The sequence below is a fragment of the Petromyzon marinus genome, chromosome 34 (assembly GCF_048934315.1).
Source record: "Petromyzon marinus isolate PM22_M1 ecotype Great Lakes invasive population chromosome 34, UKy_Petmar_22M1.pri1.0, whole genome shotgun sequence".
Taxonomy (NCBI): domain Eukaryota; kingdom Metazoa; phylum Chordata; class Hyperoartia; order Petromyzontiformes; family Petromyzontidae; genus Petromyzon; species Petromyzon marinus.
Window position 1 is genome coordinate 12894715 of NC_133700.1, and position 13453 is coordinate 12908167.

At 43.1% G+C, this 13453-nt stretch overlaps 2 protein-coding genes across 10 annotated transcripts in view; one reads left to right on the top strand and one right to left on the bottom strand.

The window, feature by feature from the left end:
• LOC116948744 (nck-associated protein 1) overlaps positions 1-7178 on the bottom strand; it is a 33726-nt gene extending 26548 nt beyond the window's left edge. For 2 of the 8 annotated variants that reach the window (XM_076071730.1, XM_076071729.1), the window contains exons 1-3: positions 6956-7178; positions 3940-3957; positions 1227-1337 (exon numbers count right to left, since the gene is read on the bottom strand). In XM_076071730.1, coding sequence (XP_075927845.1) covers positions 1227-1337; positions 3940-3957; positions 6956-7060 — 234 coding nt within the window. In that variant the 5' untranslated portion in view covers positions 7061-7178. The remainder of the gene's footprint in view (positions 1-1226; positions 1338-3939; positions 3958-6955) is intronic. The other 6 variants (XM_032965783.2, XM_032965782.2, XM_076071733.1 and 3 more) reach the window with 3 other exon arrangements.
• Positions 7179-8477: 1299 nt separating this feature from the next.
• Positions 8478-12769, top strand: LOC116948745 (uncharacterized). Of its 2 annotated transcripts, XM_032965786.2 has the most exons (2): positions 8478-10066; positions 11538-12769. In XM_032965786.2, exons 1-2 carry the CDS (start codon positions 9765-9767, stop codon positions 12556-12558), a joined length of 1323 nt encoding a protein of 440 aa, XP_032821677.1. In that variant the 5' UTR covers positions 8478-9764; the 3' UTR covers positions 12559-12769. The 2 variants fall into 2 exon arrangements, with proteins under 2 accessions (XP_032821677.1, XP_032821678.1); XM_032965787.2 differs by lacking the exon at positions 8478-10066 and having other exon boundaries at positions 10427-12769.
• Positions 12770-13453: the final 684 nt, after the last annotated feature.

The window sequence follows — 13453 nt, forward strand, 5'->3', positions numbered from 1 at the left end:
ATATTACTACATGCAATGTGTGTATGAACATGGTCGCCTTCTAAAAATGCAACCTATTTAGTATGCATTTGCTATTCACAGATTTTGTTTTTATCCTGATGGTGAGAAAACAAATTAAAGTAAAATAATGAAAAAATATCAAATAATCCAAGTTATTTGGTATGAGATTAATGTTGAAAGCAAATGAAACAGCACCATCTGGAACACTGCCAGTTTGAGATTTAATCGGTTAGCACAACAAACCAAGAGCCACTGAAAGCACTTCTTTTTATACATATTTAAATCTGCTGAAAATATTAATTTGCATTATAGCCTGAGAAGTTCAGCTGGAAAGACAAACAATGGTATGTTGTTAGGATCAGTGCAAATTTATATTATGCAGGCATGTGCAATTACGGATGCAGAAGCCACACAGCGGACAATGAGGTGCTGTTATCATGTTTTCTTATAAACACATGTTAAGAAGCATCAAAGCACGTCAAACACACATTGCACTTACCATAAATCATATCCAATAATTGAATGATGTTGCCATGCAAGATAAAATTTTGGAAAAAAAGTAATTGATGATAATAAGCAAAGGAAAAACAATGTACAAAGTTTGATGACGAGCAGAAGAATGGAAAAAAAACAGAGCAGTAGTCTACAACCGCAGCTTAAAAAACCCTTAAATCAAATATTACCCAAAGTGTTTCGTAGAATGTTAACCAAAGTACAAGAAACAAAATATGACGCAATACTAGCTAGGACAACGCAAATATGACGTGTTATTGGCCTTGAAACACTGAAAATGTGTCCTCCCATCTCCTTTTTAAAAATCTAATAATGTACTGTAATACAAAATTCCTGTATCAAAATATAATAAATAATCAGTCGAGGCAGATTGACTAATTCCTCCAGAAAGTTCATAAGCTGCCATGATCAAGGGTTGTAATTCAATTTGATTAGATAATCCATTTATATAACATTGCGGTGACCGCAGGTGCCGAGCGGCAGCGCCAGGGGTGATACAAATCGATTAAATACAAGTCCTATGACTGACTTGAAAAACATAGATGTTTACCCACGTAAGTATCAACGCATGCATCAAACGCTTAAGAATTAACATTAACGGATTCATAATTTGTACCCCCAGTCGGCAGCGTCAGCAAAACGCTGTAATGGCACATGATGGGCCGTCACCACGACGCGTGTCAAAACCAAACCTGACCGCGTGCAACACTCACACTGTTGTTGCGCGTGTCCACGTGCGGGAATTTGCGCACGATGAATTTGACTGCAGACTCCAGGTTCTTGTCTGCTAAACATTGTGGCTTGGCTTTCGCATCTCCGCATGCCTGTAAAATAGAAAATGAGAAGTGGTCATGGTTAGAAAAAATATATACAAGTATTGAAATGTCTTCAGTTTGGTGGAAAAATAAGCACATTGTGCAGAGTATCAAAGGGTGCTGGAAAAAGTTGCCGTTGTCATTAATCAGGCAGGCAATGACAAACGAGCACGGCAATCAGTGGTGAGGTTAACAGGACAAATGAAACCCCATCAGGTTTAGAGCAGTTTGTATCTGCCGCAGGTGCTCAGTCCTTCAACCCCCAAACACAGCCCAGTAAAATAAAACAGTTGTAAGCTGTGTTTTTCTCTCCATTATTAACATTTCACCATATTCTTTGGGTGTTTCGATAAAGTCACGTAGATAGGTTCAAAGAAAATAACAAAAAACTACGACGTTTCGATCGCAATACAAGTGGTCGTCATCCTGACAAAAACTTTAAGTCAAGATTTAACATTTCACCAGTTTTATTAACCATAGGTACCATTTGTCCTGTTAAGTTAATGTTGTGTTGAATTAGTTCAATAGGTTGTTATTAGCAGAATTATATCATTGTGTATCTACACCAGGCACTGCTCACATTTGACATGCAGACAAAATGCATGGTGGGGAAACTTAAGCCGTTCAGTTATAGCACTTTCAATCATGCGATTGCAACGAGTCTTTGCAGAAGCAGCACATCCCACCAATTGTGATGATTAATGCTGCGCACCTCACCCACTGCAAATGAATAACTATTTAAACTAACCATTTAAAAGGGCTGGTCTTTCTACTGTACATACCTTTGATAAAAAGTTATTATTTGAAAATCATATACTGCAATGTCACATCTACAAAAAGAAAGGCTCAGTGGAAAATATGTTATTTTGTTGATTATGATCAATTTATTGTCAAGGTTAGGGTAGATTATACAGCATTACAAAGAGTGGTTTCTCTAATGAAGGCGCAATAGTATTCTTGTGAATTTATCACACCTACTGAAAGACTCCAAATAATAATATACAGATCGTATTTAAAGGTCATGCCATGCATCATGTCCAATGCCATGTCAATGAACTGAATGCTGCTGAACAAAATACCAATGTATGCACATTTATATTATTTAAAATAGGCACTGCATGTCACTACACGCATGTAAGCCTTCTTCAAACAGCCAACTTTCACACTGTACACACCAACTTGAAAATCTACTGCACCTCATATGAGATCAGTGATCAATCCCTCAGTACCAATATATATTTTAGCAGTATTTTAGCTGGTTCTTGATGTGTGATTCACACACAGTCGTGGACATAAGGAATCCTGCCATGAAGATTGAGATGTCCCATGTGAAGACAGCTCTATAAAAAATAAATCATTATTTGTATCAAAATAATTAGTGAACAGGAATTTTTCACGTAAAAAGAGCTGACCGAACAAAAATATTATTAAAGAGTCGTTTAGTGTCAGTTCCACCACCCTGTTGAGTTGGAACAGCAAAAATACACACACACCTTCCAACAAACACATTTCACAGTAATATTTCACAGTAATATTTTACAGTAATATTTTATTATGTTAAGCAGAAAAACAACCAGCGCATACACTGGGACACAGACAAAGCGGAAGGCTACCGTTAACCTCACACCTGCAGGAAGTCGCAAAATGTGGTGGGTGGAAGGTTACCGCCAAAACAATAGACTGCAACTCTTGTAATTACGGTTGCTGCAATTATAAGTTCCTACTTTAATTCTGAAAATTATATTTGCTACTGTATTGTGTATCCCTTATTGGAAGTACAGTATATAATACTTAGGATATTAATTTATTTGATGGACATGAACAAAAACACTATCACAGACAACAAATACATTCCCTGAACCAACCGTTGTAGCATAGGATCAAAAAACATAAATTGTATTGGCAGTTAGCCCACATAAATGCTTGCCCTGCATTACAGACGGCTCCATTGTGTGCAGTCTGCTTCTGCACACAGAGGTCGGTGTGCACCAGCTTCAGTTGATCACATCTGGTTACTCATGATGCAGTCATTCTGGCAGAAGTAACAATGCACTTACGAAACTGACATTCACCCCCAGCCCCATATTTTGACTGCAAGGCAGACATTTGTCTTTGCCTAATAAATGTACCGCACTAAGCTCCCACTGATCCCACTGGACAATGCCAGGACAGAGCTAGCCAAAAATAATAATTCACGTAATACAATGTAGACAATGTTATGACTGTACATTGATGTTATTTAAGTACATTTTCTGAAGGTCTGCTCTCTAAAATGCTCTAAGATATTTGTCTCAATCTCAGCGAATAATGAATATCATATTAAGACAGTTCAAACAATAATAAAACTGGCGATGGAAACATTAAGTGTGGAAAAAAAAGAGTGACCAGCAAGACCAATGCAAACATGATGAGTGTTAGTATAGCAAGCAATTTGTGGGAAGGGGACCCTAAATCAGGGCCACTGACAACAGGCCATGCCAAATGATATCCCACAACGGAGTTACGTTATCAGCATCCAATCAGGCTAGTGTATGCATTCATACAGCATAGACTGCTGTATGGGCATGGTAGTCTGTGGATTTGGTAAAGGAGCATAAAACATTTTTCAAACCTTCCAGACTTGTCCTTGCTGAGAGAGGCATTGCAACAGAAAAAAAAACACAACAGATATATAACACAGCGACCTCAGCACCAAACAACGAATAAAAAAAAAAGTTTATGAAGCGCTGTCACTATCAAAAACATGGTTATTGTTAACTGCTACAAGTATAGTTTATGCAAGTTTTACCCACTTTGGGTAAAGGGTCCTTTGATTGTTAAAAGTCTATTCTGCATTTGAATGCAGAACGTAAAGGGATGTGGAATGGTGGACTGGAGTGGGACAGTGTTTGGTGACTGAAAATCAGCATCGCTTCCATTATGGGAAGGCCAGATGATTAAGGGGCCAAATTATTCATCTTGCTTCTTACTAAACACTGAATTGGTTAACCTTTCACTACAATAATCTATCGTACAAGTTGCACAAACAAAATCTAAAAATCTTACCTGCAGCACGTGTGGCAGAACTAATTTTCCATTAATTTATAATGGTGATTACTCTCATCAACTACATTACTGTGCGCTCCCGAGAATTAACCAGCCATGTTATACAACTGTCAGCAGTTTTCTTAAAGTCTATATATGGGGGTAATTCAGTAAACGACAAACAAATCAGAGATCAGTTTTTCTTTTGATAGTGATTTTGCTCCATAAGTGACATGCACACATTAAGACAAAACACCAAATGTAGAGCTTACATTTAAAATGCTTAAATGATTTTCAAAAAAATAAAAAAACGTGACCAAACTTCACAATACACAATATGGCTCATCACAAACACTGCATATGTAAAAAATGATTTGGGAAGAGGAAATGGAGTAACACGTTTCTGAATGAATCAAATGCGTTTACCTGCAAGAAACCTTGAAAAACTTACCGTAAACACCAACATAATACAAGGCAAACAATGTTGGTAATTCCAAACTCAATGTAAAACTTGTATCAAAACACATTTCCTTAATGTGTTACAAAAGCTAACCATGTCACAGGTAAATGGCCTAAATATATCTGAATAAAAAAAACACCAACAGAGAGGAGAGTGACTGGTACAAAGGCACTGCTCCTCTGCAGCCTCAAAATCACCCCATTGATTTTTATATACACAAATCCATCTGCTACTAGCAGTCTGCAAATTAACTGGAATGAATATACAATATATCAAGATGGCCAAGTGCAGGACATTGATAAACCAATGAGACGTAGGCAACCTTGGTAGAGAACAATAACGTTTTTAAATACAAATACCAAAAATCGGCTTACGTGTGCAGGTCACCAAGCTTACTCATCTCAAATAAGCAATGTAATCGAGAAAAGTTGATATACGAACTCCGAACATCATGCACAATAATTTAAACCAAATAAAACCACAGGTTATCAAGACTTTGTCAACTATCGGCATAGGCCACCCATAAGAGATGAAGAGCAAAGTATTTACTTATAAAGAATACTACCCGAAGAATAATTAGTTTTCTTGTCCCACTTAGGCCATGTGTCGCAGGCTGGCCACTCAAGAGTTTGAAAGCCTAATTATTGATCAAATAAAATGTGAAGATATGGTTAACATCATCATATTCTACAGTGTTCTATAGTTACCTAGAAGATAAAAGATTTGTGTTTTGGGCTGTCTTCCTTTAATGCTATTAAACAGCTCTGAACAAGAATCAAACGAGGTGAACCGGATTTGCAACACTTCGTGTGGTGGTCTCAACCTAATCCTACGCGATAGTTGGTTTTGTTTAGGGATATGCTTCACATATGTCAATAATTCAATAATTAATAATGAACACAAGTTTTGTGTATTTTAACTTACATATAGCAGTTCTGACGTTATATAGTGAGTACTGTTTTCTGAAACACGTCAGATTAAACACGTTGGTTCAGAAACTTTAAAATTGTTTTGATCTATTTCCTTTTTCTTACACATGGCCCAATAAAAAACATGGCTTTTAAAGTAGCGTCACATTACATAGAGAAACAACGCACTCTTTCTTTCCCCAAAGGGACCGACACATACCACAAACGAATGTGCAGACGGTGACATTTCAAAGGTATAGTAACGCATACGCAGCCACAAGTGAGACAATAACATTACCATCCATCATGATCACGGCGTTATTTTCTAATGGCCTTAACCAATTCTTTGAACAGTGTACTGTGCTGTATAGTATTCCGTAAGCTACGCACAGGATACCGTAACGATTTCTAATTACACACCAACGATTCACGAATGTTGGAAAACACTACAATCTCCACCCTGTCTTCGTGCAAGGCGTATGGAAAATAATTAGGTGCTTTATAAATAAATCTACGTTGCATTGCAATTTAATTTTACTTATGTTGTTATTGCTTGGGATAAATAATTGTGGCAATTGTTACGAATTTGATCCATTATTCCTACTAGCTCCCAAGAGAATCCACCAACTATTCGTCAAGATCTCCATGGATTCACCCCAAGCTGCCCATCCCTCAAACATCATCACTCTTCCCCTTCACGTGTCCTCTCCTCCAGCAAGGACTGCCAAAAACCTCAGCCAACCTTCTTAGTTCGATGGGAGTTGCTCTTTTACCGCTTTTGCATCTAATATGGAATTACCTTCATTTAGCCATTCACACTATAATTAGAGTGGAAGCGGTGAATCCGGCCGCCTGAGACATTTTCCCAGCCGAGGCTAACATCGGTGGCGATCACCTGGACCGGTCCTGCGGTTCCCACTTCACTAATTCACACGGACCAGCCTGATGACGTATGGTCAAACATCCCCACTGAGTGACACAGTGTGGAGAAGCCTTCATCCAGCAGTGGATAAACAAGGACTGTACATTATTGATAAGAATTGTCATAGCATTGTTACTGTAGTTTCCTCGTTCCGTCTGTCACCCCCCCCCATCCCCACCTATAGGCCCTAAGCCGCGTCCACTCCTGGCCGTGTCTGCGGGGCGACCTCGCCCCAAGGCCCGCGGGGGGCGCTCAGGTGAGACGGCAGGGCCCGTGACTGCCGGGGCCCGGGTCGCCTGTCCACCTCGCTCACCTTCTTGATGTTGTAAATGCGCGTCAGCATGCCCACGCCCCTGTCGTTGAGGATGGTGAGCTTCTCGGCCAGCTTCTGCTGGCTGGGCATGATTCCCCGCGACATGGTTGCGGTGGCGGCGGCGGCGATAGCAGCGGCGATAGCAGCAGCGACAGCAGTAGAGGCGTAGCGAACAAGACGAGGAAGAGCGCGGGTCGCCGGGCTGCAGCGCGCATGCGCGGACAGATCCCCCCCACAGCTGCCCCGCCCCCTTAAACCACGCCCATCGCAAATTCATTCACGAATCACCACCAGCAGCTGTAATAAATGCAAAGATCGATCGAACATGAGGGATTTTAAACTCATTATTTTGTAATACTGCTACGTAGGCAGCGGTGTACAAGCACAAAGAACAAAACAACTCAACACATTCGTCAATAACACTGCCTTCAAAGTTAAATGATATAATAGGCGACGTTTGGTTTATGTGCCATGAAGAAGGGCCATTGTCCGAAACGTCGCCCAATATATACTTTTTCCTTTTAAAGCAGTGTTACTGACGAATGCGTTGGAATTGGTATTGTGTTGTTTTATCAGGGTGACAAAGTAACAACATTAAAAATAGAAGCCAGACGCAGCAATGTGATCTCATCAAGAATATTTAATAGCTACACGAATCGTATTGGAGAAATTAAAGCATGCAGATAAACTATTATTACACTTAAAACTTCGGTTTTCGTAGCCAATAATGATCCATATCTGCTTTTGGATGAGGCCACGTAGACGTTTTATGGCACAATTCTTGCCATTAACCCTCCACCATTCAACAAGATTTCTCACATTTTTATTCCTAGTTTTTTCGGTAAAGTCACGTTGAAGAGAAACAACAGAATAACAAAATATATATAAAACAATAAAAAATTCTCACGACGTTTCGACCATAACTCAAACGGTCATCATCAGGTGTGTCGGTTTGCATAAATTTATTTTGAAAACGGCATATTTATTTATTTATATATAAAAAAAAATAACGTTTGCGTCACGCGCAGTGATTGGCAGTTTGCCCAGGACTAGTCCATCTATTTTTTGAAAAGAGGAGGGGGGAGACGAAATTTGTTTTTATGTATGTTGTCTGAAAGCCACTGTAAGCGTGAACAATCAATCAAGAACTGAAATGATTTATCAAATCTTTCCAATGATTGCTAAGATAGAATCCATCTTCTCGGTTGAAATTGTCTCTGTGCTTGTATATGTGGATAGCCTCATGAACGAATCTCTCATGGAAGCCAGATGGCTTACAAAGAACCTCCGTCTTGGAAAAGTCAATGGCATGTGAGCCTACTGAATTAGAACAATGATCTGCTACGGCCGAGGTGTTGGTCCTACCGTGTTTAAGGTCTGCTTTATGTTCACGAATGCGGTCCGAGATATGGCGTTTGGTTTCTCCAATGTAACTACTACCACAGAGGCAACTTAGTTTGTAGACACCAGGGTATTGTATGTCCGGAATCACATCTTTTACAGACGGAACCAGATCACGGATTTTATGTAATGTGTTGAAACGGACCTGGATCTTGTGTTTATTCAAGATTTTGGAGATCTTTTTTGTGATCCCAGCAATGTAGGGTAAAGTGATGGTTTTGAAAGGCTCCTCAAGAGGGTTCTTCTTCATGGTTTGAGTGATAGCTTTGCGGATTGTATAGTCGGAGTAACCATTAGCCCTAAGAGCTTGTTGTACGTGCTTGAGTTCACTGCTTATGTGTTCCTGGTCGGATATGCATTGGGCTCTATGATACAGAGTCTTGATGAGAGAATTCTTCTGTGATGGATGGTGGTGGGAATCCGGTTTCAGATAAGCATCCGTATGGGTAGCTTTCCTGTAGACAGAGTGGCTCATTGAACCATCAGGTCTCTTTTTTGGTAAGCCGTATAATCTTGGTGGCCTGGCAGCAGAAGGTTTCAACGAAAACTGTTTAGATTGATCAATTAATGCGGTTGAATCAGAAATTATTTTGTTGGTTTGTGTGACGAGGCTGTTGGTGGGATCTCTTTTTATTTTTGTATAACTACCATCGTGACTTTACCGAAAAAACTAGGAATATGAATTACTGCAGTCACAAAAGCTTTAAATCAAAATTTAAGATTTCTCACGTTTCTAAAGATATTAATAAATGTCTGCGCAAACCTGACCATCGTGTATGTACGTTTAACTCTTTCACATCGTACGTAGCTAACCGTGCTAATCGGAGTGCGGGGGAAGGACAACAAACTAAACACAAAAAGCATTTCCAAAAAAAATAGTTTTCAATCTAGATTATTTAAAAGTGTATAGCTCCAGTGGCTTCCTAATATCGGAAGGAAGAGCGTTCCAGCCTGCCGCAGAAGCGCCTCTGAAAGAGAGCGATGCAGTGACCGTCTTTGTTCGATGGTCAGCCAAAAGGCGCTGCTGCGAGGGTGACCGGAGTTTGCGTGATGATGGTTTATGCTCCTTGACGAGATCAGCAAGGTATTGTGGTTAATCGTGCATAGTTAATGACAGTACTGTTGGCATAACACTACCACGTGGCCTAACACAAATACTAATATTATCATTCCACCTGTTTATCCAGAAAAGCCTCGTTGAATCTCAAGTCATTTTGCAGGAGTCATGCTGCGATTCCCCGTTAAGTAATTACGAATGGTGAAAGTATTAACCATCTGTCATTAACTGCCAAAACGTGAGTCTACCTACCCTGTTCGGGGGTTTCTATGTACGGTATACGTGACGGAGCGTTATTGTCTTCTTAAAAGAGAGTATTGCGACTCAGTTGAAGCGTTTCTGAATGAGTTCATGTGTATTTTCCATTCTAATGGTGATATGAACGAAGATGCTGAGTTGGGGTCGTGGAGCGGCTGCGCAATCGGGCGAGTCATTTGCACACGCGGTGTGGCTGGGTCTGGGCTGAGACGGAAAGCGCTCTCCCCTTTCCTATTAACTCACTCGCTCTCTCTCTCTCGCTCACGCACTCTCACCCCAACTCATTCATTGAAACATAATTCTCAGTTGCAGCAATCTTGCGGGGACGCATCGCTAACATCCCAACGTCGACTCATTCACGCCGGACGGAACACGCGGCACGGAGCGTCGAACAGGTACGCACATTTTACACATCACCCTCCCCACACACACTCATGCACAAAGATCCCCCATTCAGCCTTAACAGATCGGTGGGACAAGGGGTGTTAGCAAGCACCTATGAAGGTCGGCACGGCACCTGGGCCGCTTTGTCTCCTCGTCAATGAATCATGGCATGCATCGTCTTACACACACACAACAGCACGCACTTTATTCGTATTGTTTGGTGTTATTGATGTAGTGCATATTGCACCGCTATCTACATCTAAAACGCCGTACCCCGAGCACGCATTGTAGGTTGAAATTTGAGTGCGGGTGTGGATACAAGAATGTGGCGAATGTAGGGTGAGAGGGCGGATGACGGAAATTATTCCGCGGCGTAATTACGCTTGGTCGGTGGTTGATCGTGACATAGATCGCATAAATTCGACGTTAACTCACTCAGCCTCCTGTGGACGGGCAGAGTCATAATTAACGATCGTTGTGGTTTAGGTATTGGCCCATTACAAAAATGACGCATTAAACCGAATTGAATGCTCGTAATTAAATCATAAATAGTTTCGATCTTTTTCCGCTTTCTGAAGACACTGACTTGGTGCAGTAGTGTGTATGTATAGACGTTATGGCTCGCGTGCATGTACTTATTATTAAGTATAAATGCCAGGCACAGACGCTTAATGAATTTACATGGAATTGGGACAGTCACGTTAATCTGACTGCAGCTGTGCACACAGAGCAGAGTGCGCATATTAACACAGCGCACGCATTGATGATTCGCTTATAATTATCCTTGGGGTTATTGGGAGCCGTGGGATTAACAACAGCTGTAAATACCGTGACTACCTTTTAGAATGGCGTTTGGGCACCCATAAAAAGGGCACCAATAGGAATTTTAAGCGTCGTAAAGTTCCCTACTGTCCTCATTGGTTTTGTCATCACCTGCACCAGCGATCGAACCGTGCGGCCGCTTTCGTGCAGGGGGCAAACTTCGATCGCCCAATTCCACAATGTTGAGTTGCAAAAGCGTTATGGCGGGGCTGTACGTCACATGGGTGGCAACAATACTCCAGGGGCGTTGCCTCGTTCGAGCGAGCGACGTAGAGAGAATTGTCCTTGAGTAAAAGACACAGAGCTCGGTCAGTACCACAGTGTGTGCGGATCACTGCCAATGCAGGGTAATCTACAACTCTGTAACCAAACCCGCAGATTATTTATTTGTGCACACCCTCGGTTATAGAAAATTAGAGAGACACGCCATGTTTTGGTCGCATGGATGAGTTGGGTTGTTTGCTAAACGCTCGCTGTTTAACTTCAGAAGCAGGATAACTTATTTCTAGATACCACCGTGATATATCTCCTAATCGGAGCGGCGCGGCTCTGCTTGAGCGCTTTAAAGCCAGGAGTGACGGCGCGTCTCTGGGGAGCGAGAGAGAGGGAGAAGGCACTGGCTTTCAACCCAGGTGCGCCTCAGTTTTCTTGTCGTCTCAGGGACCGGCAGATACTGATCGGCGTCTGTAGAGAGACAATCGCGATGGACGATGAGGTGGAGGAGGAAGACCGGGTCTCCGTTTCCTGGGGGTCGCGTGCCACGGACGGCGCCACCTGTTCCGATGGCTGCTGGGGCGACCCTTCCACTCTCTCCACCAGCTTCTCTCCTCCACGCCGCGGTGCCAAAGACCGCACCGGTGCTGGTACCAAACCTCCGGCAGCCACCTACGGCAACGAAGACAGCAACGAAGTGGACGACAACGACGATGACGCGCAACAGCAACCCCTGCTGATGCAGCCAGGAGGCGAGGCGAAGGCCATCCCGACCTGCCGCCGGCGAGGTCCCAAAGCGCGCAAGGCACGGCCGGAGCGCTTCAGGCTGCGGAGGCTGAAAGCCAACGCCAGGGAGAGGAACCGCATGCACGGGCTGAACGCGGCGCTCGACGGCCTGCGCCGTGTGGTGCCGTGCCACTCGCGCACGCAAAAGCTCTCCAAGATCGAGACGCTCAGGCTGGCGCGCAACTACATCGGCGCGCTCTCCGAGATACTGCGTACGGGACGCAACACCGATCACGGCGGCTTTGCCAGGACCCTGTGCCGGGGTCTCTCGCAGCCTACGGCCAACCTCGTAGCGAGCTGCCTACGCCTGGGTATCGGGCCGTGCCACAAGGTGGCTGGGGGCTCGTTTGAGTCGTCTCAACCGTCGTCAGAGCTCGTGGGCGCGCAGTGCGTTTCGTACGCGAGGGTCAGCACCGCGGACAGCGCCCTCATCCCGCAGCAGCAACAGCATCATCACATTCCCGTTGTCGGCGCCCGGTGCGCTCAGGTGTGCTCTGCAGCAGACGGGCTGGCTGACTCCGTGTACAGCCCACCTTACCCCTATGCCAAGCACGACGTGCAGAGGCAGCAGCCGGGGTTCGTGGCGAGGGGGCTCGTGGCAGGGACAGGACCGGACCCCCTACAGGTCCCGCTGACATCCCTCCTGCACGCAGCTGCCGGCCTCCGTGATGAGTTTTCCTGATCAGCCGAGCCAAGACGGCCTCTTCGCCCACGCGAACTGACTTGCAGTGTTTGTGGTGCCATATAGATGCACTGGGTGAGGGATGTTTCAAAGCACGTATGTGGACTTTTGGATACTATGTGTGTCACGATGCATCGGGTTTTTTATCGTCAAATAATATCGATTTTTTTCCGCCTCGCGATGCAAGCGTCGAATAAAGTGTAAGAACGTGTTTTTTGTCAATTGTTTGTATTGTGTATGATACCGTGAGCGGCTCACGCGGCACCCATAGTGGCCGCTATATTCACAAAATTCTAAAATAATCGATCCTGGAATCGAATAGCGACCATGGCCCGTGACAGTTGCATCTCGAAGGATCGTCATACCCCTGATGATTACAGAACTGTGCAAGCAGGCACACCCGGGCTAATGGCTGGCGACGTGGCAGTAAGTGGTGGATGAATGATTCTTGTCTCCTGCTTGCGTGTCACTCTTCCAAATGTTTTCATCTGACATATATATTGTGGTTTTCCTGTACTCCAATACAGTAACATCTGTACTTTACCAATATTGTATGCTATATTTGTTTCATACTGCGTTGGCGGCAGTGGTGCAAAGGCACAAATAATAAAACAGTCAACGCATTCCTCAATAACACTGCCTTAAAGGGAAAACTATATAATATACGACGTTTCGGTCAATGGTCCTTCATAGGTCACTGTTATCAACATAGCTCAAAACATTCGCTATTATACACTTTTAATGTGAAGGCAGTGTTACTGGTTAATGTTATTGGTACTGTAGGGATGAAGCAATGGGCAAGGTCATATGAACTGCATAACTCGTATAATAAAATATGCTCGTGAAAAATAAGTTTGCCGACCAATTACTTTATTTTTCATTCAGTGGACAAGTG

Bases quoted from the DNA above. Each gene is read 5' to 3' on its own strand.
- LOC116948745 (XM_032965786.2), top strand. From the start codon at position 9,765: ATGTGTATTTTCCATTCTAATGGTGATATGAACGAAGATGCTGAGTTG. The intron at 10,067-11,537 runs GTACGCACATTT...TTGTCGTCTCAG, and splicing joins CGGCACGGAGCGTCGAACAG to GGACCGGCAGATACTGATCG.